The sequence below is a fragment of the Capra hircus genome, chromosome 16 (assembly GCF_001704415.2).
Source record: "Capra hircus breed San Clemente chromosome 16, ASM170441v1, whole genome shotgun sequence".
Classification (NCBI taxonomy): Eukaryota; Metazoa; Chordata; class Mammalia; order Artiodactyla; family Bovidae; genus Capra; species Capra hircus.
Window position 1 is genome coordinate 18,121,652 of NC_030823.1, and position 27,131 is coordinate 18,148,782.

General features: G+C 37.4%; 1 protein-coding gene across 1 annotated transcript in view; it reads right to left on the minus strand.

The window, feature by feature from the left end:
- Nucleotides 1–27,131, minus strand: part of USH2A (usherin) — a 935,662-nt gene that overhangs the window by 705,478 nt on the left and 203,053 nt on the right. Inside the window, exons 14-15 of the mRNA XM_005690572.2 lie at nt 21,270–21,453; nt 7,597–7,760 (exon numbers count right to left, since the gene is read on the minus strand). Coding sequence (XP_005690629.2) covers nt 7,597–7,760; nt 21,270–21,453 — 348 coding nt within the window. The remainder of the gene's footprint in view (nt 1–7,596; nt 7,761–21,269; nt 21,454–27,131) is intronic.

Genomic DNA, 27,131 nt, shown 5'->3' on the forward strand with positions numbered 1-27,131 from the left:
GCCTTCCAAATGAACACCAGGACTGATTTCCTTTAGGGACTGGACTTGGTGGATCTCCTTGCCAGTCAAGCGGACTTCTCAATAGTCTTCTCCAAACACCACAGTTCAAAAGGCATCAGTTTTCCGTTGATATGATACAAAAGTTATAGAGAAAAAAAAAAAAGGAAAGAACCGGTAAATCGAGTCTCCAAATTCAAAATTTGGCATCAAAATAACACTAGTAAGAGAAACACAACTCACAAAAATGGTGAGAAAATAATACAAACCAATATCTGATAGGGATTTAGTATCTAGAATATATAAAGAACCTAACAGGCTCAACAACTAAAACCAAGAGAATTCTAATTAAAAGAAAGGGCAAAGATTTAAGAATAGGCGTTTAAAAAGAAAATATACATTTATAGCCGAATAAACACTGAAGAGATACTCAATATCATCACTTTAGTATAGCGAAAGCAAACCAAGCCACAATGGCGCATACCACTTTATCACTCATTTGGATTGCCCCATCTCAAAATAATTAAAATAACAAGTGGTTGGCGAAGGCTACAGAGGAAATTGGCGCTAAGTTTATGCATGCCCCTTGCATGTGAATACTCACTATACTCTAGACAAATCTAAGAGACATAAAACACGTCCATTATGAAGACTTGTACCCATGTGTTCATGATAGCGTTATTCATAATGGATAAACACTGGAAACAATTTATATGCACAACAACTCAATGGATTAAAAATATATAGTAAATGGTATCTTACTCAACAATTAAAAGGAATTAACTACTGAGATAAATAAAAACATGGATGAATCTCAAAAATACAGTGCTAAGAGAAAGGAGTCAGATACAAAAACCTAAATATTGTATGATTTCATTTCTATAAAATATTTTAGATAGGCAAAATTGTGTCAGGAACTAGATAATGAGTTACTTGAGGCTATAAGTTGAAGTGCGAATTGACTGAAAATGGGTACATGGGAACTTTTCTGAAGTGATAGAAATATTTTATGACTAGATTATAGTTATGCTTGCACAACAATAAATTTGCTGATATTCAATAAACTGTAGACTTAAAATGGTTAAATTTATGATATATAAGTCATAATTCAATAAAGCTGTTAATATAATAAGAGATTGATAGGTTTCTGGGAAGATGGCAGCGTAAGAAGAACCAGGAATCTGTTTTCCCACCAAGACAACAGTTTGCACTGGCAGAATCTAATATAACTACCTTAAAATTCTGGAGTCTATTGAAGGCTTGCAACTTCCAGGGGAAGGGTTGAATGGTAAATTGCAGTTAATTTTGATCAATTTCAGCTCTTTGCACAGTAGAAGAACCCATCTCCCACCCCCGCTCCTTGAAAGGAAGCTGTGCACATGTTTCTGGAACAGAGTACACACAGCCTGCAGGAACCAGAGTGGGCAAAAAGACCCTTTTGTCCAAATGCTGGGAATCTGTGCTCTGATTGCTGATTGTTACTTTTTATCACAGAGTTGCAGACAAAAAGGACAGTGCCCATTGTTCAACCACCTGCACTACTGCAAGTACTCCCCTCAGAGATCAAAAGGACTTTAAGAAGAATTTAAAAGCCAGTACTCTATCCTTTTATTTTTCTCTTCTTACCATTTTTGTAATCAGTCAGATATTTATATATGCATAGGTTACATATGTACTTAAATCTTTTTTTTATATTCAACTCACATTTATATTTATCCTTTTTTATCATTCACATTTTTAAATCTCTAGTTACAGAGGATCCTATAGCTTTCCTTAAAGCAATTTTACTGTGGTAAAATATATATAGTATAAAATTTAGCAAATTAACCATTTTTAAATGTACAGTTAAGTGATATTAAACATCTTCATAATGTTGTGCACCAACAAACTGGATAATCTCAATGAAAAGGACAAATTCCTAGAAAGACAAAACTTACCAAGACTAAATCACAAAGAAATAAAGCATCTGAATAGACCTGTATTAGTAATGAAATTGAATCAGTAATCAAAATCTTGCAACAAAGAAAAGTCCTGGACTTAATGAATTATTTGGTAAAGCATATCAAACTAAATAAAAACAATACCAATTCTTCTCAAACTTTTCCAAATATTTGAAGAGGAGGGAACCCTTCCTAACTCAGTCTCTGAAGCCAATATTTCCCTGCTGCCAAAGCCAGAAAAAGGCAAAAGAAAAGACAATTACAGAACAATATATCTCATGAATCGATGAAAATATCCTCAATAAAGTACTAGCAGATGAAATTCAGCAATATATTGGGATGATTATATACCATGATCAAGTGGGACTTATTCCTGAAATGCAAAGATGTTTCAACACACATAAATTGATCAATCAACACACCACATTAACAGAATGAGGAAAAATTAAAACCACATAATCATCCCAACTGATACAGGAAAACAATTTGATAAAAGTCACACCCTTTCAAAAAAATAAATAAATGAACTGGAATAGAAGGAAAATAGTAAAATTCATATACGAAAAACCTTCAGGCAAATATCACACTCAATGGTTGAAGACTTAAAGCTTTTTCTCAAGGATCAGGAACAACACAAGGATTCCTGCTGTCATTTCTATTCAATCAATATAGTACTGCAAGTTCTAGCCAGAGCTATTAGACATGAAAGAAAAATAAAAGACTCCCAGATCAAAAAGGAAAATTATCTTTGTTTATAGATGATCTTTTATGTAGAAAACCCTAAAGATTACACACACACACACACAAAAACATTTAGAGTTTATAAACTAAGCAATGCTGCAAAATATAATACAAATCAATAAACAAAAATCAGTGGGCTTTCCAGGTGGCTCAGTGGTAAAGAATCTGTCGCCAGTGCAGGAGATGCATGAGACATGGGTTCAATCCCTGGTTCAGGAAGATCCTCTGGAGGAGGAAATGGCAACCCACTCCAGAATTCTTGTCTGGAAAATTCCATGGACAGAGGAGCCTGGTAGACTACAGTACAGTTCAGTTCAGTACATGGGGTTGCAAAAGAGTCAGACACAACTGAACAGCAGGCATGGCAAACAAAAGTCCATAGTATCTGTATACACTAACAATGAAAAATCTGGGAAGAAAATTATGAAAACAATTATTTACGATAGCATCAAAAAGAATCTTTAGGAATTAATCAAGGAGATAAAAGACACACCAAAAATTATAAAACTTTATTGAAAGAAATTAAAGATGACATAAAGGAATGGAAACACACCCAATCACGGATTAGAAGATTTAAAATTGTTGAACGCCAATACTACCCAAAGAAATCTACAAATTTAATAGAATCTTTGTCAAAATCTCAGTGACATTTTTTTACAAAAGTAGGAAACACTCTAAGTCCATATGCAATCTTTAGGGACTCAAAATAATCAAAACAATCTGGAAAAAGAACAAAACTGGAAGATGTATACTTTTTATATCAAACATACAACAAAGCTACAGTAATCAAATAATGTGGCCCTGGAATAAAGACAGATGTATAAACCAAGGGAATAGAGTCCAGAAATAAAAACCCATACATGGTCAAATGATTTCTGACAAGGAAGCCAAGACCATACAATAGGGGTAATAAAGTCTATTCATGAAACTCAGAAAACTGGACAGCTACATACATCCTTACCTAACACCATCTATAAAAATTAACTGAAATAGATTAAAAATTTAAATGCAAGACATAAAACTATAAGATTCTAATAAGAAAACTCAGAGAAAAGGCTTTGCAACATTGAGTTTGGCAATGATTTCTCACATGTTAAAAGCACAGGTAACAAAAGAAAACAAACAGACAAATAGGAGGCCTTCAAAAATTTTAAAATTTGCTCACCAAAGACACTATCAACAGATTAAAAAGGCAGCCCACAGAATAAAAGAAAATATTTGCAAATCATATACCTGGCAAGGGATCAGCATCCATAAAATATATGGAACTCCTAAAACTCAACAAAAACAACAAAAAATTCAAAAGAAAGGGCAAAGTACTTGAGTAGATATTTGTCAGAGAATCTACACAAGTAACCAATAAGCACATGAAAAGGTGCTGAATATCAGTAACCATTGACTCTACAAAGTTACAATGAGATAACATTTATATTATTAGGAAGGCTACTTTAAATAAACAGGAAAAAATTCTTGACAATGGTAGGGAAAATGGAATCCTTGTGCACTGTCGGCAAGAATGTAAAATGATAAATCTGTTGTGAAAAGCAGCTTCCTCCAAAAAGTAAAAGTGGAATTACTTTTACTTAAAAGTAGATTCAGCAATTTCACTTCTGAGAATATACCCAGTAGAATTGAAAGCAGAATCTTGAAGAGATTTTTGTACACCCATATTCATAGCAATATTACTCAAAACAGCTAAAGCATGATAGCAATTAAAGCATGCTGCTGCTGCTGCTGCTAAGTCGCTTTGTAGTATCTGTGTATTAACAGATGAATTGGTGAGCAAAAGGTGGTATATACATGTCATGGGATATGGTTCAGTCTTATAAGGAAGGTAATTCTGGCATATGCTCAAATATGGATAAACCTGTAGGACATATGCTAAGTGAAATAAGCAGAATACCTAACAAAAGTAACAAAAAGGCAAATACTTTATGATCTTCCTTATGTGAAATACTTAGATTATTAAAAATCATAGAGACAGAAAGTAAAATTATGATAGCCAGGAGGTAGGGGATAATGCAGGGGAAGGAGATTATTGCTTAATGGGTATAGAGTTTCAGTTTCACAAGTAGAAGAGAGTTAACAGAGATGGATGGTAGTCATGGCTGCACACCATTATGAAAGTATCTAACATCACCAAACTGTACATTTAAAAATATTTAATATGGTAAACTTAATGCATGCATATTTTATCACAATAAGATAGTTTTAAAAGAAAAACTATGAGATCCTCTCTGAGAGTAGAGAGAAAAATGTGCAAGAAGACTGCTAAATAACCAAGAATAAATATAAATGTGAGTTGATATAAAAAAGATTTAAGTGCATATATGACCTGTGCATACATAAGTATATTTGTTTGTTTAGTTAAATTCAGAGCCAGAAGTTTAGGGCAAATGGTATATCATTCAGTAGGAAAGCATTCAGAAAGCAGAACTCTTTAAAACCTTGTTTCTGTCTCTGTATCAAAGAGAATGACTATCATTTTAAAAGCATAAAACAGTTATTCACAGGAAAGAACTAAATCACATCATAAGTAAGACTATGAGAGAAGGTCTAACTAGTTTAATTCAATTTTCCTGCATTCTAGAAAGTATATCCTAGGATTCCCACCCTGATTCTCTGTCTTGAAAAAGATCACAGATGATATCACTAAGCTTTTGTCAATGGCTACGGCCGTGTAAAAGAAAATAGTTACAATACTGTGGTTCCCAAATCGCATTCTTGAAATTAGTCGGACACAGAAAAATACACACCCGAGGTAGTTCACAGTTCCAACAATAGATAGCACTACGTTCCTTTCAATAGCATCCTATCTTTGTGCAGTTGGTTGTTCTGGCCGTTGCTGGGATAAAAAGCCAGGATCACAGGAAAATCAACATGGAACAGGACAGACAGCAGCCTCCTTCACATTCATCCCACAGTTAGCCCTTTTCTGCACCCTTCATTTACGCCTTTTTATTCTCACTGCGTTCATCATGCTTCTTGACTGTGCTTTGTGCTTCTTTACAGGCAGGAATCCTATCTAATGTTTTCAATGCATTACCTCTGTTGATGCTGAGCTTCCAACTTTGTTTTATAAACATTGTGAAACCCCGGCCTAAAATAGATGCAGCAAAATCACCACCATAAGAAGCTGGACGAACGTGTTCCATACTAAGGATTACAATTTTAAAGAGAGAGAAAGTCAAAAGGACCATATCCAGAAAAGAGTGATTATAAATATGCAATTTGTTTTTTAACCATTACGAATTGAAAGTATTTGGAAAGACTAAAAGTATTTAGCCCAGAGAAGAAAAATCTTAACATAAAAGTGAATGTCTACCACTACTAAGAAATGTAGGCCAGGTTTTGTGACCAGACCATCCACTTTTGCCTGAGGTGTAATCCCTAGACTGTGTCTCAGGTGTGAGCACAGGTAGTGAAAATGGAGCAGGTGCTTATATTTTCATATAATGTTGGTGGCAGAACCGATTGAAAAGCTGCTATGATTCCATATGTGAATGTAAAACTGTCACAATTCTATTATAAATGATTTCTATGACTGGCGACCAAGGAAATATGCTAGAATTTCTGTTGCTCACAAATCAATCAATTCTATAGCTAATCAATGAATAATAAATATTAATTAAATGTTCAGTGAATCCAGATTGGTATTGAGACTATATTTATACACAAAGGCAATTACTACACTCCTTTCCCAAGTTTAGCATAAATACCTATGGTTTTACTTATCTTAAAATCCAGAGAGATCAATGAAACACAGGATACTGAAGATAAAACACACAGGTACAAAAGCTGAATATGTCTTTTTAATTATTAGCTACACCCTGCCTTTCACTACCTCAAAATCTAGTATAGTTGCTGTGGAACTCAACATCTTATTACTTCTCTGTCTCTCCCTTAAATATAGAATGCACTCTTCCAGGCATGCTTGTTTATGATGATTTGTCTGGACTTGTGGCATTTCCTAGCATTGTGACTCATGATACGGTCTCAGGATACCTCAAGGAGGAAATGCATTGTGCATTATATTATTGAGGAACCCTTATTCCTTACATTATTGAGGAATTATATATTGAGGAATGCAGAAAATGCACTGTGCATTATATTATTGAGGAATCCTTACCACATGTTCTTAATAGGCATTCCTTGGCCATTCTGGAAAAGGCAAGGATATACTATCTTGAAGTAAATATAAAGAAATCACCAATATACTAAGAAATTGTAGCATATTTCAAGTGACCTTGAGAAGTCACTTCAAAGCACTGAAGAATAATGTTGAAAAGTCAAAAGACACTATGATGTAAATTTTGGCTTCTAAGAATTAAAGCAAAAATGTGAGAGATGTTAAACTACTAATACTACTTAAAGTAGAAAGACAGGAATATCAAATACGTGAGTAACATGCAGTGATAAATAATGATTATAATTGCTACAATATCAATAAACATCTAATAGCAGCATAGTGTCCATAAAACTGGGAGGATAGAAGGACATAAAACTCACAACAAATAAGTATAAATCTTCCATTTCCTATAGAAATCACCTGGAAATGTTCTTAAGTGGCAAGGTAACCAGTCATATCGGTTTCACAATGCTATCCTAAATTTTACATGGAAAGTCTCACATTCTGGGAAAACCTTCAGTCTGGGGTAAACCAAGACTATAGTCACCTTGCTAGCAATACCATTCCAACAGACCACTGTAAATTTCCCACTACTCAGATAATTGCCATATTCAGTGCTCCAATCAAAGAAAAGAAACCAAATTTCGTTCAGTGGTTTGTTTGTTTTTTCATTTCTCACTTAAATTCTCCACATTGTACCTAAGCCTTTCTGATGGGTTCTCAATGACGAAATTAATGAGACACTGCCCTGTGTGATGTTGCCTCATACATGGACTAGAGTTCACTTACTTTTGCTACAGCCCAATGGGTTGCTGATATCCAAATGGCTTGCATTGGGAACACAGGTATCACACTTTGATCCAGTAACAAATCGTTTACAGAAACACTGGCCTGTGACTGAGTGACAGGTTTCATTTAAGGCTCCTGAGAGATGACAGTTGCAAGGCTGACATCTGAAAATACATAAACCATTAAAGAAAATAATGCTTTGATTAGCATGGAAAAAGTTACATCTATTGATAACACTGTGGAATAAAATAGTCTGTTTTAGCTGGTATATTGAAAAAGATTCTTCAGCTAAACAAACACAAAACAGAAAGATGCCTTTATCAAAAATGCTATTCACAATAAAATCACTACAAAGCCTTCTCTTTGTACATTAATTAATAGCAAGAAAGTGTTATATTGCTTTTTTATATGCAATGATACATCTTGTGACTTATTTTGCATACTAGTTGCTCTGTTAAAAACACTGTAAACTTCTCATCCTCACAAACAGCTAAAAATTAAGATTCGATACCCATCCTGGAGGAGGAAATGGCAACCCACTCCAGTATTCTCTGGAGAACCCCATGGACAGAGGAGCCTTGCAGGCTGTAGCTCATGGGATTTCAAAGAGCAGGTCATGGCTGAGCGACTGAACGTGCACCCATAAAATTATCTCTTTAAGTATCTTTCAAGCTGTGAAACAGAAAACTGGGTGTGATAATTACTGCTCCCCCTAAAAGTCTTGTAATCCTATAGTCTTTTAAAGAGTCAAAATTATATCATTTTATAAAGATTAAATTTTGCTAAGAAAACAGTTTGAGGAAAATATGTTCAAATACTGCTGATGCCTCATATATGTTATATATCATTTTTAACATTTATATTAAACTCATTTACCCAAAATGATAAGAGAATAGAGCATTATTCTGATCTATGAAAAGATGCTATTGATACAAACAGAATGAAAGAACTTCATTTCAACTTGAATTTCTTGGACTCAAAGTTGATTGTAAAAATCAGTCTTGGCATTTTACCATGATAGTAACTAAGACTTGTTTCTTCAGAGTGAATTTTTCACTCAGTGCATGTTAATGTCATAGATTGGGATGGTACCACCATGAAGCCTTAGGGCTTCCCTGGTGGTTCAGATGGTAAAGAATCTACTTGCAAAGTGGGAGACCAGGGTTCGATCCCTGGGTTGGGAAGATCCCCTGGAGAAGGGCATGGAAACCCACTTCAGTATTCTTTCCTGGAGAATCCTCATGGACTGAGGAGCCTGGCAGGCTACAGTCCATGGGGTTGCAAAGAGCCAGACATGACTGAGCAACTAAGCACAACCCAGCCCAGCACAGCATGAAGCATTAAGCAAAACATCACACCTAAGAAGACCACGACCTTTAAAGAGGAGCTTTTCATAGGGCACATTGAAAACAACATGAAGAGCATGGCTTCACCTATATTTTCTAATAAAGATGCTGGATGGATAGAGTTACTTCATCTCACTGCAACTTTTACCGTGTGATCTCCTGGGTAATCATTCAACACCCTTAAAAAAGCTGATAAAAGCTAAGGCTGCTAAATAAGCTGCAAATTTGCTTTATGGACCAATATCACCTTGGGAATAAATAAAGTACAGTTTGTCTCAAAAACTATTATACCGTAGTTTGCCCTTTTTTATGTCATGATAAGAGTACATTTTCCCCCTCTGAACAACTACAGTATGTCCTTTATGTGTAGACAGAATTCCATCTCAAACAGATATCTTGTATAGCCTATTTAAGTATTAGAGCTGATGAAAATTATGCATGGAAATTAAAATGAAATTACAGAAGCAACAAAATATTTAATTTGCTCCTAACTTCATTATATGCTATTACTTAGAATATATTGTTTGTCGGCTGTTAGTATAATATTGGTAAGCATAAACAATAAGAGACAAGCTTCTCTCAATGCACATATATATCACTATACCACTCATGAATAAGTGTCTCTTGAGTATTTCAGCTTTTATTGCCATTCACTCATGAGACAATCACATTTATTTTCCATACAGTACATTTAGAGTAATAGTTTCCAGTGTATAATTCCTTTCCTTGATGGAGATCTATTTTCTTCCCGCTAACTGCTACATGCTTAACTCCAAGTCAGCTCTGTCAATATCCATGGGATATTAAGTTCCAAATCCAAATGGAATAAATAAACTGCTTCTTAGGAAACCACGTAGTGTTTTGAGTAACTAAATATGACTCTTACTGGTTTCACAGTCTCTTATCCCAACTCTTTTTGCATGTAACTTCTCTGGCTTCTTATAATTGCTTGACTTTAGTAAGAGAGATTTTTACCTGGATGAAGTTTACAGGAGACTTTTCTGAATATTGTAGGTTGTTTCTAGCCTAAAGGACACTGGGGATAATTTTGTAATTAAAGTTTAAGCAAAATGATTCCTGTAAATTTCTCCACCTCTCAAATATAATTTTAAACATTTCCAAGACTCCTTAGCAAATAAGCTACAGGTTTGATGTCATTTTATAAGTTATCCTGCCTCAAGAGCATCTCCTAAATGAAATACATTTCACACTTATTAAAACAAAATTATGTGTAATAAAGAAAAAGACATTTTAAGCTTAGAAAGAGAAACACCAAACTAAGATGAATTGTGATATTGATTTTGTCAGGATAAATGGTTTTTGTAATATTAATATAAAGAAACCTTTATTACACTGACTCTCCTGGTACAGCTAGGGCTTCTCCCGCAATCTGTTTAAAATCTTCATTTTTCATCCTTATGGGAAAACCTCACTTGCTAAATGGATTTCATAAAGAGTAATCTGTCAAGATTTATATAGATAAACAATTTGTGATGTTTATTGACCAGTTCATTATGGTAAGCAAAACAGCAGGAAAGCACTGCCAATGTCTGCTAGCTCTGTGCGATTACATTTCTGCATGGGCCCTTGTGTCACCCCAGCGTTGGCTGAATTCAATGGGAAAGAAATTCATTGGCTTCAGTCTCTTAAATCTCAAACCTCATATATTTTCCTTTCTAGGGAGCCTCTTCCATTTGGGCAAACAGAAAAAAAAGAAAAAGAAAAAAGGAGTTATCCTACTTATTACTGCTCAGAAACATCAGTATGAATGAAGGGGATGTGTTTCGATACTGGATTTCCCTATCAGAAACTTCATCATGTGAGGAAGAGCTACGACAAGAGGGGGTCCATGGATACGATCCAGGATAAAGATAACTTTACTGATGTTTCTCTTTGGAGAACTCTCTTCTGTCTGGGGCCTCAAAGGTACCATCAAATTGATTTAAAGATATTGACTAACATCAATAATGTTCACTGAGGGCCAACTATGTTACAGGACTGCAGCAGGACATAAAGATGAATAAGACAGAGCTGTCCTTGTTTTCAAGGAGCTCACAGTCTAGTGAGAAATAAAAGTGGAGAGAGCATTAACAAAGATGTATGCAGACTTTTGGGGGACACAGGAAGGGGCAGTTTGGTGGAAAAGGATGGGAAAGAAGTAATATAGAGGAATCTTAGAGATGTGCAGGCTAAATATGAAAAGATGGACTGGAGTAAGCCAGGCAAACAGGGAGGGGAGAAAATAGAGACAAGACACAGCAGGAGAGGGTATGAAATTTTAAATAATTCAAAACTTTGTTACTTAAATTCTGAATAGGAAGGTGGTGACATAATGCTGGAAAGTGAAAAGAGGTAAGATAATGCCAGATTAGGTGCAACGCTGACAGTGGGAAGGGGCAGGATAAATTTGAGAAATGTTTAGTACATAAAATCAGTAGGATGGGGTGGACAAATTGAAAGGAGAAGGGAAGAAGGGCCTGGAGTTATTCCTAGCTTTCTAATTTGTTGAAATGGTGGGTGATGTAGTCATCATTTAATATACAGAACAAAGGAGGAAGAGACATTCAATTGCTGAGGGATTTTAGACAAGGATTATTAATGATTATTAAAGAATAGAAGAGAAAGAAGCTTCAAGATGAATTGGGGAAATTTGACAAAGAGTTTTCTTCCATCTTTTCCTAACACAAAGACTACCAACCAGCAAGTGTTCGATAACCATTGTTGAATAAAAGAATGAATAAGGCACTAGAAAACTTTAGACATAGGATACCACAGATAAATCTGAATGTGACATGTAGCTTTAAGAACAATTTAACTCTTTTGAGCCTTTCTGATTGGCATAGCTTTCGCTCTGCTGGCCTCTCCACAAGGAAGGGGCCACTCTTTTTTAAGGGCTGGGCTTCTACTCTGACTCCCAAAGGCCAGAAGAGTTCTCTGCTGGCTTCTTTTGTGCAGGACCCCACAAGTGCCCTCGAGAGGAGTTTGGTTTTCCCCCAGGTAAGATTTTATTCAATCTCTGCAGTGGATGTGTGGTCTGAGGTTCTTAGTTTTCCTTTCTTCACAGCCTACTAGTAACATCAGATTCTCCTAGAAATGACAGCCAGAATTATAAGAGGGGATCGGGGCTAGGAAATCCTCTGTGTGTGAGCCAAAAGCCGTACTCACATGACTTATTGGAGAGGAAGTGAGTGGTATTGCCTCATCAAGAAGCAGGAGGTCAACAGTGTTCAGTCCACCCTCCCTAGTGAAGCCTTCCTACAAATAAAGGGGTTCATAAGATCTGGACTTGGGCAGTGACTCCCTTGCATCCAGACAACAGTACCAACTGAGTCCAGGGTGAGGACAATCTTGTCATCCAGAGAAGAGCTTGCTATGGTCCCTGGCAGTTCCAGCTTATCACAGGGAACGTAGACCGCATCTGACATACTGGTCACCAATGCCAGACATATCAAAGAAAAAGAAATCCCAGAAGACTCACTGTAATAACAGTGTTCACACATTTACGTCTAGAAGCTCTAGTCTTCCTTTCCTTAACTTCCTCATTATATTAATATGATAACTTTCAAGTCTCAATGTAGATTAAAATTCTTAAAGCACTCTTAAGGAGAAGCAAGCACGCTACTTCTGTGACCCCAGAGGCAGAAATAAGACCAGGTGAGAAAATCACAGGAATGAAATTTTTGCTTAATATGAAGAATAAGATTTCTACCCTTCTCAGATTAGAGTTGTTTGAAATAAACAAGAGCTGTGTCATGAGACAATAAACTCTTTTGAGTCCCATGTTTTCAGCAGAAGCTGAATGACAGGTTAATCTTAAAGGTGACTTGTGTAGAGAAATGTATAGGGTATTGTCTAACCAAAGTTACTTTTAAGCTTCTTTTAATCATCATAGAGATGATTCTATGAGACTTGGCGAGATTAAGTAACTTGCTCAGGGTGACAGTGACTCTGGTTATAGAGTCAGAAATTTTTATCTAAGAGAACTATACTAAATATTTTAAGCTTTGTGGCCAAATGACCTCTGGTGTAACCCAGTTCTGCTTTACTTGTGTGAAAGCAGTCATAGAGAGTATGTGAAGGTTGAATATTACTGTGTTCCAATACAATTTTATTTCCATAAACAGGTGACAGGCCAGATCTAGCCCACAGGCCACAGTTTTCTATCTCTGGTATAGCGGATTGAATGATGACCCCCAACAAAGTCAAAAGTCCTAATATCCAGAACTTGTGGCTATGATAGCTTACTTGGCACAAGGAACTTGGCAGATTTCAGATGAAGAGATGACCCTGGATTATCAGAAGATGTCTAACATAATCACAAGAAGGAAGGAAACAATTTGAGCATCAGAGAAAGGATATAAGAACCTAAGCGGAGACCAGAGGAGACAGAGTGGTGAAGAATGGAGCCAGGAGCTAAGGAATGTGGGCGGTGTCTTCCTTGGAAAAGCAAGGAAGTGGATCTTTTCCTGCTGTCCAAAATAAACATAGGCTTGTTGATACCTTGATTTTGGCCCAGTGAAACTAACTTGAAACTCCTGACTTCCATAACTGGAATATAATAAATTCATATTGTTTTACACCACTACATTTGTGGTAAATAATTATCATAACAGTAATAGGAAATGAGCCTGGGTAGGGGTAGCCTGGAGGGAGAAATGGCAAACCACTCCAGTATTCTTGCCTGGGAAATCCCATGGACAGAGGAGACTGCAAGCCCATAGGGTCGCAAAGAGTCAGGCACAACTGAGTCACTGAGTACACAGAACACAAAATGGGATATGAATACACCTAGTCTAGTAGAATCTGAGTGAACTCCAGGAGTTGGAGATGGACAGGGAGGCCTGGTGTGCTGCGATTCATGGGGTCGCAAAGAGTCGGACACAACTGAGCAACTGAACTGAGTCTAGCAGAAAAGCTATAATTGGAACCTAAACATCTTGTTGCCCATTACTGAACTTTTCCTATAATATCACATTGAATGAATGCTACTGATTTATAAAAACTGACATCTCTAAGGGAGCCATACAGAATCTGCATTAAAGGAGAATACGTCATTTATTGGTTATGGTAGATTGCAAAAATGATCACAACTCTTCACCTCTCTTTTTATGCAGGTCTTTTGCAACTAACTGTGCAATTCCTTCCATCAAATAGTAGAATCTAAAAAAAGTAGAGTTTATTTTTCTTCTCCTAAATATGTGTTGGCCTGTGACTTGCTTTGACTCATAGACTAAGGCAAAAGTAACTTTGTGGCAATTCCAAGAAGAGGTATCAAGTGTCCCATCACCATTCTGGTTTTTTCCTGGGAATTCATCCACCAGTTTGTGAGTGAGCCCTGGCTAGATGGCTGGATGCTTACAGGCATGTGATCCTTTTACCCTGTCACTCTAGATAACAGCTAGCTGTCCAGCAAAGAGTCACTGAGGACCACGAATCTGGGAGGCACGTTTCCCAACATTGCAGTAGGATACCCTGAAAGGAAATAACTGAACAAGAAAGCGATCTGCTTCCCTTTGAAATCACTGATCTTGTTCTCAAAGAAAAGACCAATTAAGATGCCCTGGAAATACGCATGTGATAAGAAGACTAGACCAAATCTACGACTTAGTGTTGAAATGGAGAACTTGTGTAGCAAAACCAAAAGTAATCTGGTCACAGAAGAATTTTACTTTATGTTTTAGAAGTCTAAGCCTTTTGATTCCCTGGCCACTCTAGAGCTCAGTTCTCTCCCATCTGAGAGGAATCACGGTTCATTGCGTTTCCTTGGTCAGTAAGAGATGAAGTAGCGATGCTTCTAGCTCTTTACACTTAAAAATAAAAAAAGATAACATACAAAGAATACATATAGACAAAAGAAGTTATTAGGGAAGAAACCTGTGGGGGACTGTGAGGTGTGGATGAAAATGGTGATGCCCAGAGGAACTGGAGTCATCTTGTGGGCTCTAGGAAAGAGGACCGGTAGTCGCAGGTCAACTTGATGACGGGGCCAGGAGCGCACTGCGTCACATACGGGTCTCAACTACCCACTGAGACAAACTGAACGTGGCCCTTTCTTGTTTCACTTTTGGTTTAGAAACATATGATATACTTTTTCATTTTGCTTTATTGATTTTTCATTGGGCAGGTTTCTTTGCTTCATTGTTTTCAATACTGATTAAATCATGTTTTCTTTATGTGTCAAAGGTAAATGGAGTGATTTTTGCACTTGGATCAGCTTTCTAAAATACATGCCCCCTTTTTGTGATAGGGAACTTCTGAAGAATGAACTACTTGGATGAAGACAGGCAAATGATTTTCCAGCCTATTACTGTGTGTTTGGTGCATTGGTGTCATTGTTGCAGTAGTTTAGGGTAAGGGCCTATTTTATTTATTTTTGCCCTTGGGAATATTAAAAAAAATTGTACAAAATAAGCCAAGAGAAAAATATAGCAAACATAGTCATGCACAACAAAGAGCAGAGTAGGGTAAGATAACAGTATATGCGTGGATTTCATGGAGGGGCTAAATAAACACATGGAAAAAGCAGATGAGAAAGTCAATTTATTTTCAAAATCAATGAAGAGATACAGTGATACTTGTATCTTCTCCTTAACAATAAAATACTTATAATCTTCGTAGACTTTTGGAAATTCATGAAAAAAATATATACTTTTAAGTACCTAACACAGTGCCTGACTCAAAGTACATTCAAATTAGATGATTATTTTTTAAAAACTTTAACATGAGGTCACAATAGTTATTCCTCTGTTCTGTGTGTCTGTATATATTTAGACAACGAGTGTTTCCCTCAGGAAACAAAAATTCCTAATACTAGATGGAATCCCATATGTTTTAGACATCTTCGTACACATTTTCAAAATAGTCAGTGTTACTTTGTACACACACACACACACACACACACACACACACACACACACACAAGAACAACCAGAAGTCATCAAAGAGATTTCAATATCATTCAGGAAAAGAATGGAAAACATAAAAATAATAAAATCCATTTTTTTCTTCTCAATGATGAGCAAAAGTATAAACTCAAGTGATTCTCACAGTCATATTTTGAAACATCTTTCTCTATGACCTTCTGTGCTAGAGGATTTCTTCTTTAACAGTCATCAATGTTAAAATGAAACATGACAGTAGAATTCAACAGTGGAATAGAAGGGTCAGCTCTAGACAGGGGCATTCTATGTGACTGATTTAACAAGGGACAAATCCTGCTGATTTCCTTGGGCCCTGTGTGGTCAAGGGAGGCTTTATTCTTTCTGTTTATTTCAGAGAAACTACATTATCCACAGTGGCTTTTGCTTTTAATAGTTCTTTCCAGCAGCAGCCAATGCTCAATATCAGAATCAACCCTGCCTAATCTGAGAGCATCCTGAGCCACATTCACACATGGGTAGTGTGGACTTGAACAGTTTTTTTAAGATTTATATCCCTTTCACTAAGATGATAATCGCATGAGACTTTAAAAAAAAATTGGTGGAGGTGATTCAGTTCAGTTCAGTCGTGTCCGACTCTTTGTGACCCCATGAATCGCAACATGCCAGGCCTCCCTGTCCATCACCAACTCCCGGAGTTCACTCAGACTCACGTGCATCGAGTCAGTGATGCCATCCAGCCATCTCATCCTCTGTCGTCCCCTTCTTCTCCTGCCCCCAATCCCTCCCAGCATCAGAGTCTTTTCCAATGAGTCAACTCTTCGTATGAGGTGGCCAAAGTACTGGAGTTTCAGCTTTAGCATCATTCCTTCCAAAGAAATCCCAGGGCTGATCTCCTTCAGAATGGTCTGGTTGGATCTCCTTGCAGTCCAAGGGACTCTCAGGAGTCTTCTCCAACACCACAGTTCAAAAGCATCAATTCTTTGGTGTTCAGCCTTCTTCCAACTCTCACATCCATACATGATCACAGGAAAAACCATAGCGTTGACTAGATGGACCTTAGTCGGCAAAGTAATGTCTCTGCTTTTGAATATACTATCTAGGTTGGTCATAACTTTTCTTCCAAGGAGTAAGCGTCTTTTAATTTCATGGCTGCAATCACCATCTGCAGTGATTTTGGAGCCCAGAAAAATAAAGTCTGACACTGTTTCCACTGTTTCCCCATGATTAGAGTAATACAAATGAGAATTTTCTTGGTGTTGGATACATTAGGAATTGGATGGATGAAGGGCATTTAAATTTAACTTTCAGAGAGACAACTGGCCATAGGCCTAGAAATCATTGTAAAGACCTGGAGAGATGATAATATATTTGAGAGTCACATACATGTATGCAATGATTGAAATCATAGATGTTGATATGTAAGTTGAAGGGTCAGATTAAAGAGGACTAGTTAGAAACATTGGAGAAGGAAATGGCAACCCACTCCAGTGTTCTTGCCTGGAGAATCCCAGGGACGGGGGAGCCTGGTAGGTTGCCGTCTATGGGGTCACACAGAGTCGGACACGACTGAAGCGACAGCAGCAGCAGCAGCAGTTAGAAACAGAAATATAAAACAATTCAGAGAAACAGAATCTTGGGAGCCAAAGGAAAAGATTATTTTTTTAAAAAGGAGAAGAAATACTATTGGCTCATTGGAAAATCATGAGTCATAAGAAGCAATTATAAATTAATTTTCTTTCATCTTTAATTGATCCTTTAAATATATTGCATGAGGCTAATTTCCTTGTCACCATCTGAAGATGAAGTGAGTCAACTGTACAGCTTTGCTGATCTTCCTTAGGTAATAGAAAGTCCTACAGTTATTTTAAGTTGCAAACTATGGGTTCAACAATAGTAACCATACTGGAAGCATCAGACATCGTGATTTCAGAAAATACTACAAAGTTAGCATAATCAAAATGGTATGGCCCTGGCATTAAAAGCAGACACATAGACTAATGGAATAGAATAGACAGCCCAGAAATAAATCCACGCATATCAGTCAACTGATTTTCAAAAAGAGTATCAGGAACACAAAATGAGGAAAGGGTGTTCTCTTCAACCAATGGTGCTGGCAAAACTGAATATTCACAGGTAGAAGAATGAAATTGGACCCTTAAAATGACCATATATAAAAATCAACTCAAAATGGGTTAAAATTTTCAAGATAATATCAGAAACTAAAACTACTAGGTGAAAACAGGAGGGAAGCTTCTTAACATGGGTCTGGGCAATAATTTTGTGGCTTTTATGACACTAATGCTTGGGCAAAAAAGCAACAAGAGATGAACCAGAAATCTTTTACACAGCAAATGAAATTACCAACAGAGTGAAAAGACAACCTACAGAATATGAGAAAATATTTGTGAACCATCTATCTGATAAGGGGTTAATATTAAAAATTTATAAGATACTCATGCAACTCAATACGGAAAAAAATCCTCTAATTTTCAAAAAATGAGCAAAGGATATTTATATGTATTTCTCCAAAGAAGACATGAGGTGGCCAACAGATATATTAAAAGCTGCCTAACACCACTGATCACCAGGGAAATGCAAATCAAAACCACGATGAAATATCAATTCACATTCCTTAGAACAGCTATTATCAAAAACACAAAAGCTAGGTTTTGGTGAGGATGTGGAGAAAAGGGAACTCCTCATGCTATTGGAGGGAATGTAACTTGGTATAGCCACTATGAAAAACAGTATGAAAGGTCCTTAGAAAAGTAAAAATAGGACTATCCTATGATTCTAGCAATCTCAGTTCTGGGAGTATATCCAAAGGAAATAAAATCAAGATCTTGAAGAGATATCTGCACCTCCAAGTTCACTTCAGCATTATTCACAATAGCCAAGATAGGGAAACAACCTAAGTGTCCACCAGTGAATGAATGGATAAAGAAGATATTGGGTATGTGTATGTATATGTGTTTGTGTGTACTACCTTACTTCACTCAATATAAGTCATCTAACATGAAAAGGGACGACAGAGGATGGGATGGTTGGATGGCACCACCAACTCAATGGACATGGGTTTGGGTGGACTCCGGGAGTTGGTAATGGACAGGGAGGCCTGGCATGCTGCGGTTCATGTGGTCGCAAAGAGTCAGACACAACTGAGCGATTGAACTGAACTGACTATGTAAAAATATACAATTGCATTTATACAAACTTGTCATAAGTCTTTTTGCTTTGAACACACACTTAATCTGAATCTTTTATTCTATGACCATCGTGACAATTATAAAGCCACCCAACAATTTTCAAACGTTGGCTCTATCTCCTAGACTCCAACCACAACCATCTCTTTTCTTTTAATGATTTCTGCCTGCTTTCCTAATTTTAACCTCAGCATCTTCTAATAATGTAGTTGTTGTTGTGATGATGATGATGCATTTTATACCTATTTTTCTGGCTGTTTCTATTTCTCACTAATTTAGGTTAACATTTGAAGCCAGCTTTTAACCCAGGGAGTCCAATTCCAGTGTTAGCCAGTCCTACTGAAGAGTGGCAGGTGATAGAGCACTATCTCGGTCCTGGATAAGACTGGGGTGGGGAGTGGGCTGGGTAGATAAATGAGCAGGAAGTAGAATGGAGTAAAGTCAGACCGAATTTTAAAACATTGAAGGGCATAAGAAGCGGTATCACGAATGGAATGAGATTGCACTTAAAGAAAGTTATGTGAAAAAGCCAAGATAATTATACATCTCTTGGTCATTAAGTAGTGGTTTAATGACAACACTAGCAGGAATAACAGGGAGCTCAGTAGACGGAAAATAGGTAAGAGACTGGCACAAAATGTCCCAGACAGGCATGAGTAGTCCAAGGACAACAGCTGACAGTGAAGATATTTTTCTCTTGGTAATAAAGTGCTGTCAGAAGGACTATGGAAAAGATGGGAATTCTAAAGACAGAGGTGGCCAGGGGTGAAATTAACTGACCCCAGAGTTCCAACTGGAGAATTTGTGAGATAGTCATTCAACAAAAATAATGTAGACAGGTAATAGGTGTAATCACTGGCCCTGATTTTACTACCAAGAGCATAGTTAGACTTTTTATTTAGCATTTATTGTACCATGCATTTATACACTCATTCAGAGAGATTTAGTATTTGTAGAGAAGGGTAGTAATGCTCTCAGACTAACCAAGATGATATTCCAATGGTAACAGAAGTTGAACAGCATGTATCGAAACACAAGATATGTAATAAGAACTTAAAAGTTTTTTAATAAGTATCTTATGGAGTATGTTAATGTTTCTTTAATTAAATTGAATTTTAGTAGAAAGACAAATAAAATAGTTTGAGTTCTTTTTTAATAATTTACCCCCATCACCCTGTCCAAGTCTAATTGAGGTGTTAAAGAGGAGTATAACAGTCAAAAGGCAGGTGGTAAGGGGACAATAAGGTAAAAAAATAATCTCCAATCCTTGAATAATTAGCATTCATATTTTTAAACACACACATATTGAGAAATAGATTTGACTGGTATATGCAGACACAACATTAGTTTCTTGGGGATAGGAATGTCAGAGAATTCATGGATATAGTCCCAATAGTGGACAAATTTATAATTTGATCAGACCCAAAAACACAGACATGGAACTGGCATTCCAGCACACTTTCAAAAATACAGCAATGAAAACATTTGCATGAAAGCAAATGCTCACAGATATATAGGAAGCAAGAGGTAGAACATTAAAGACAGTATAACTTTGAAAAGTGGCTAATTTACTTTCACAAGTTACTTTACACACTAGAAAAAAATCTTATCACTGAATTCAAAGATGCTTCTCATCTGCTAGTCTTTAAATCTAAATTAAAAAGTCAAAAGGAACATAAAAGAATGCTGTAATAAATTCAGGGTCCATGTAGAACAAAGTATACACACACACGCTACCTATCCTAGCTTGTGTGTGTGTGTGTGTGTGTGTGTGTGTGCGCGCGCATGTGTATTTTGTGCTATGGATATTTCTTTACCTTCCTTCACATCCAAATTTTGAGTTCTTTGCAAAAAAAGTATTTTATCTTATTAAATATCCCCAAGCCCTAACACTGGGCACATTTATCAATGTATAACAACCTATACACTCAATCTCTAGGAAATCTGGAAAGATAACTCTGCATGTTCAGTTGCTCAGTTCTGTCTGACTCTTTGCCATCTCATGGACTGTATGTAGGCCACCAGACTCCTCTATCCATGGAATCTTCAGGCAAGAATACTGGAGTAGAAAGCCATTCCCTTCATCAGGGCATCTTCCCAACCCAGGAATGAAGAATAGATTAGCAAACTGAGGAGGATAGAAAATATTGCTTCTTACAAAATATATGGCCAAATAATTTCTGTTAGTAATTGCAAATACAATTTAGTGAAAAATCTGATTATTAATTCTTGTAAGTACTTACCTCCCAGTTACAGAATCAAATCCAAAGTAAAGATCTTTACAATAGTCACAACTTTGTCCAGCAATGGAAGCATCTTGACAAACACATTGACCAGTCAAGCTATTACAGATGTGATTAACTGCACCAGTGGTGTGGCATGAACATGGCAGGCAGCCAGTGGCATTGCCTGGAGAAATATAAAAGCCTGGAAATAAAGAAATGAAAGTTTTTATTATACTTTTTATCCAGTTTTTCTTAAAAAATAATGTTTTGATTACACTGAAAAACTGAACATTCTACCACAACACTATCTAATTTTCTGTACTGCTGCTGCTGCTAAGTCGCTTCAGTCATGTCCAACTCGGTGCAACCCCATAGATGGCAGCCCACCAGCCTCCCTCGTCTCTGGGATTCTCCAGGCAAGAACACTGGAGTGGGTTGCCATTTCCTTCTCCAGTGCATGAAAGTGAAAAGTGAAAAGTGAAAGTGAAGTCACTCAGTCATGTCCAACTCTTCGCGACCCCATGGACTGCAGCCCACCAGGCTCCTCCGTCCATGGGATTTTCCAGGCAAGAGTACTGGAGTGGGGTGCCATCGCCTTTTCCAATTTCTTGCACAAATGTGGTTATAGCTGTTCTTTCCTGCTGCTGCTGCTGCAGCTAAGTCACTTCAGTTGTGTCCGACTCTGCGCGACCCCATAGATGGCAGCCCATTAGGCTCCTCTGTCCCTGGGATTCCCCAGGCAAGAACACTAAAGCGGGTTGCCATTTCCTTCTCCAGTGCATGAAAGTGAAAAGTGAAAGTAAAAGTGAAGTCATGCTCGACTCTTAATGACCCCATGGACTGCAGCCTACCAGGCTCCTCCATCCATGGGATTTTCCAGGCAAGAGTACTGGAGTGGGTTGCCATTGCCTTCTCCATAGCTGTTCTTTACCAGTATGTCACTTATGACCAAAGAAAGGCTGAGTAAATAATTGACGTTGTACTTGGGTGTATTCTTGGCACCTACAATTCATAATCTTTCCACTAAAGACTGGTCCCTCCTCTGATCATCTCCATTTCAGCAAACAGTACCACCATCTATTATTCACTTGCTTCAGCTAGAACCCTGAGACATCTTTGGTAGGATAACCAGACCAAACACAGGATACTCAGCTAAATTTTAATTTCTAATAAACAACAATTATTTTAATATAAATACATCCCATGTGGTATTTCCTTATATTCAAAAATACTATCTTAAATTCAAATTTATCTGAGGATCCTGCATTTTAGGCCTTCCCTGATAGCTCAGTTGGTAAAGAATCCGCCTGCAATGCAGGGGACCCTGGTTTGATTCATGGGTCAGGAAGATCCTCTGAAGAAGGGAAAGGCTACCCACTCCAGTATTATGGCCTGGAGAACTCCATGGACTCTGTGTATGGTCCACGGAGTTGCAAAGAGTTGGACATGACTGAGCAACTTTCACATTCACTTTCCTGCTTTTTGCCAAAACTGGCAACCCTTGAGTCTTTCACTCCTCTCTGCCCCTACACCTAGCTAATAACTAAGTCCTAGGAACACTGTCTTTCAAGAATTGTAGGATTTCTATTCTCCACCCCCACCCCCGCCTCGCTAGTTAAAGTCACTACCTACTTTTTATTGTTAACAGTATGTACCAGAAAAAGACTTTGATGTTGGGAAAGACTGAAGGCAAAAGGAGAAGTGGGTGGCAAAGGATGACATAGTTAGATAGCATCACTGACTCAATGGACATGAATCTGAGCACACTTTGGGAGATGGTGAAGGACAGGGGAACCTGGCATGCTACAGTCGATGGGGTTGCAAAGAGTCAGATACAGCTTAGTGACTGAACACCACCCGAGGCTATGCTAAAACTTTATATTAATTATCGAATTTAGTTCTCAGAGCAATGCTCATAATTCGGCATTATGTCCATTATATAAATTAGAAAACTGAAGGTTAGAAAGATTAACAAGCTTTCCTAAACCGATAGAGTTGACAAATAGCAGATTCAAACCCAGGCACATCAACTGCAGAGACTCTCACCTACTAGCACCCCTCCTCTCCTCCTGTTCTTCATAGTGAAGCTGGAACCATCTTTTTCAGAGTGCAGTTTGAAGATCTCATTCTCCTATTTAAAATTATGTGATAATTTCCTATTCCCTTTAGGAAAATGAAGAAATCCCTAGCACAGCCTCTAGCCATGCAGTCTGGTTCCATCTACCTCCCTAGTTTCATTTCCCTGCCCATCTTGTCTGCCCCAGTCATGCTCTTGGTGCCTGAAAGCCTTTGCATGGGCAATTCTGTCTGCTGAAATGACTTGGACGCATCTTTTCCGCTTAGCTCACACTGTGCATAACAGGTCTCGTGAATTCTTCCAGTAACCTGTTCTAGGTTAGTTTAGATGTGCCTATGTATTTCACAGTGTCCTGTCTATTTCCCATAGAGTGCTGATGAAAAGTATAATTAAACTCATTTCCACAAAATTGTAACCTCTGTGAAGGCAGGAACCTCATATAACTAATTCATCATTATCTCCCCAGCATCCAGTACAGTGCTAGTCACAAAGTAGGCTACTCAAATATTGGAATTCACAAAACTGCACCAAATGATTAGGCAGGCATTGTTCCCCACAAATACTATATTTTCAAAAAAAAACAGAATTTAGATTAGTTATAAAATCCATATTTTTCTTATAGAAAAAGACAAATATGATTAAAAAATATTTTCAAGTTACTTAAAACTTCTTGGACATAGAAGGAGGAAATTGACAGCTATAACGTTAGGAATACATTGGACATTTGGATGATGGAGCAGGCATATGAAGGAGAAATGGTTCTGGGTGTTGCCTGATGTGTTTGTGCATGTACCTGTATATGTACATATATATGCACATACACCAAAATATGCTCACAAGTGTGTGCATAACAAAATATTTTATTGAAACAATAAATAAAGTTCTGGCAAATGAAAACAAATTGCACAGTTGTCACAATCACTAACTTAGGTATACAAAAATATGAGTGATATGAGAGAAAAAGACCATGAGCACAAAGAGAATCACTCTGTGTTATCTATCATTTAGGGAAAAACAGAAAGTAACTGGAACATTGTAAAATTCATTCGAAGCTGTAGTTGAAAACAAGCCATTCTTTCATGTGCATTAACAATTAATTTTTTTCTTCTCCTAGACCCTGCATATTCTCTCTTTAAAAGCTTTAGGAAGAGTAAAATAGGGAAGGAAGAAGCTCAAAATCTGTGCCATTCAATTGGAAAGAAACAAGTCTATTATTTTTAATAGTAACTTACAACAAGACTATGCTTCTTTGCATACACTGACAGAAAATTGCTTTATATACTCTCCTACCTGCTTCATTGTGTAATCAAAATCACAAATATAGAAGGCTTCTATTTTGGACTCAAGACCATTGTAGGTAGATTATATGTATTTTCTTTTCTGAGGTGCCTCAGTGGGTAAAGAATCCACCTGCAATGCAGGAGATGTGGGTTTGATCTCTAGGTCAGGTAGATCCCGTGAAGGAGGGCATGCCAACCCACTTCAGTATTCTTGCCTGGAGAGTTTCATGAACAGAGAGGAACTTGGCGGGCTACAGTCCATAGGGTTGCATAGAGTTGGACACAACTGAAGTGACTGAGCATGCACAAAAGTACTTAAGTCCTTAAGATTCATGATGATGGCATCATGCAGGTCCTAATAGCTCTCCAATTAGGATAAATGATCCATTAAAACAGATAGTTAGGAATAGAGTCAATTTAGACTTATTGCAATACATTCAAGCCACAGAGAATTCTAGAAAAATTAGGAATGATTTTTACAAGAAATGATTTGTTAGATGAATCTGTATAGAGCGTCAGGGTAGATTTTGGTGCAGAAGATTGGGTTCCCCAAGTTTTAGAGAATAAAGCACACAGAAAAAGCAGAGGTATAAGCAGAGAAGGACAAGACAGATATTAAAGAGCCCAGGGAGACTGCAAACTGGAGAGCGGGGCTTCAAGGAGAAGCCTGTGTTGCAATTTGTCTTAGGGTTAGTTCTCTTCCTCCTCTCAGCAGCATGATTATAAAGGTTAATTCCATCAGTATTTTAGTTGTCCTATTTTTAAACAGTTCTAATTAGGATGACTCAGGTATCTTCATGCTCAATGCTTACTTCTTGCCTTACCTAAATGTGCCTAATTCTGGACCATTACTGCTACTTTTATGACTCCTAACGATAGAAAACATTCTCCCTTCCCTCCTACTTAAACTTCAACTCCGGACTGCAGCTTAAAGATAACTGACCTTAATTTCTTTCTTTTTTTTTTAACTCCATACATTCCTGATCTCCCTCCATTAGCTCTTCTTCATGTTCCCCATCTGCGTGTCTGCATCCTTTTAACTGATCTTTTAGAAATTTCTTTCCACAGGTGATTTTGTAACACATTCTAAAACATAGTCATTAGGACGAAAGTATTAACCTTCCATTACTCAGGGCTAAGAGTTCACACATAGAGAGCACACAGGAGCCCACTAAAGTTTCTTCTTTTCCTCCAACTCCTGGTCCCAGATAAGATAAGTCTCAGGTGGGAAACAATGTGTTATACAGCTAAGGCAAAAAGTCGTTTGTATCATAAAAGAGTATTGCTTATCCAGGCTTACAGCATCCTTAGAGTTCAAAGTTATTAGCCAGGCAGTTGGTATGCTATCCTGTAGTGGCTATTTGCACAGCACAGTACCTGTCCTGGGCATAAAAGAAGAGCCCATTTTCTAGCAATGTCCCTCCTGAGGACCATGAACAACTAGGCTTTGCTGAAGTCTGGAAATGGGAGAGAGAAAACAAGTTTAACCTCCAGGTCTTATGCAGAAAAGGAGGGCAGAACTGAAGCTAAGCACTAATTATGAGCCATTTAGAAGATACAATTCTCACCTTAAACCGAGAATGGACACTATATTAAGAAAAGAGTCTAGGGAGGAATGCGTGACTCATCTACCCCAGGCAACAAGACTATTGGAGAAACGATTTTTCAAATCAATCACTTCAAAATGAAGTGGAGAAGATGATGCTAATTTTCAAATTAAAATAATAACAATTTTCCCCCATTTAGGGGTTTTGTTTGAAAATAATGCTAAAATTATCACAAAAAGAAGGGGGGAAAGTGGAAGCAGTGACATATTTTATCTTCTAAGGCTTCAGAATCACTGGGGATGGTGACTGCAGCCATGAAATTAAAAGATGCTTGCTCCCTCAAAGGAAAGCTATGACAAACCTAGACAGAACATTAAAAAGCAGAGATGCCACTTTGCCAGCAAAGGTCTGCATGGGCTACAGTTTTTCCATAGTCATGTATGGATATAAAAGTTGAACCATAAAGAAAGCTGAGTGCTGTGGAATTGATGCTTTTGAATTGTGTTGTTTGAGAAGACTCTTGAGAGTCCCTTGGATTGCAAGGAGATCAAACCAGTCAATCCTAAAGCAAATCAACTCTGAATATTCATTGGAAGAACAGAGGCTGAAGCTCCAATACTTTGCCTACCTGATGCAAAGAACAAACTCATTGTAAAAGACCTTGATGCTGGCAAAGGCTGAAGGCAAAAGAAGAAGGGGACTGCAGAGGATGAGATGGTTGGATAGCATCACTGACTCAATGGACATGAATTTGAGCAAACTCCGGGAGACAGAGAAGGACAAGAGAGCCTGCCTTGCTGCAGTCCATGGGGTCACAAGGAGTCAGACATGACTTAGCAACTGAACAACAAAATGCTAAAATTATTGTTCACAGATTTGACCAAATGTAAACAAATACATTCATAAATATTATTATTAATCTCAAGCTACTATTTCCCTTTACGCATTTGAAAAACTCATTTTCCATTAGATATAT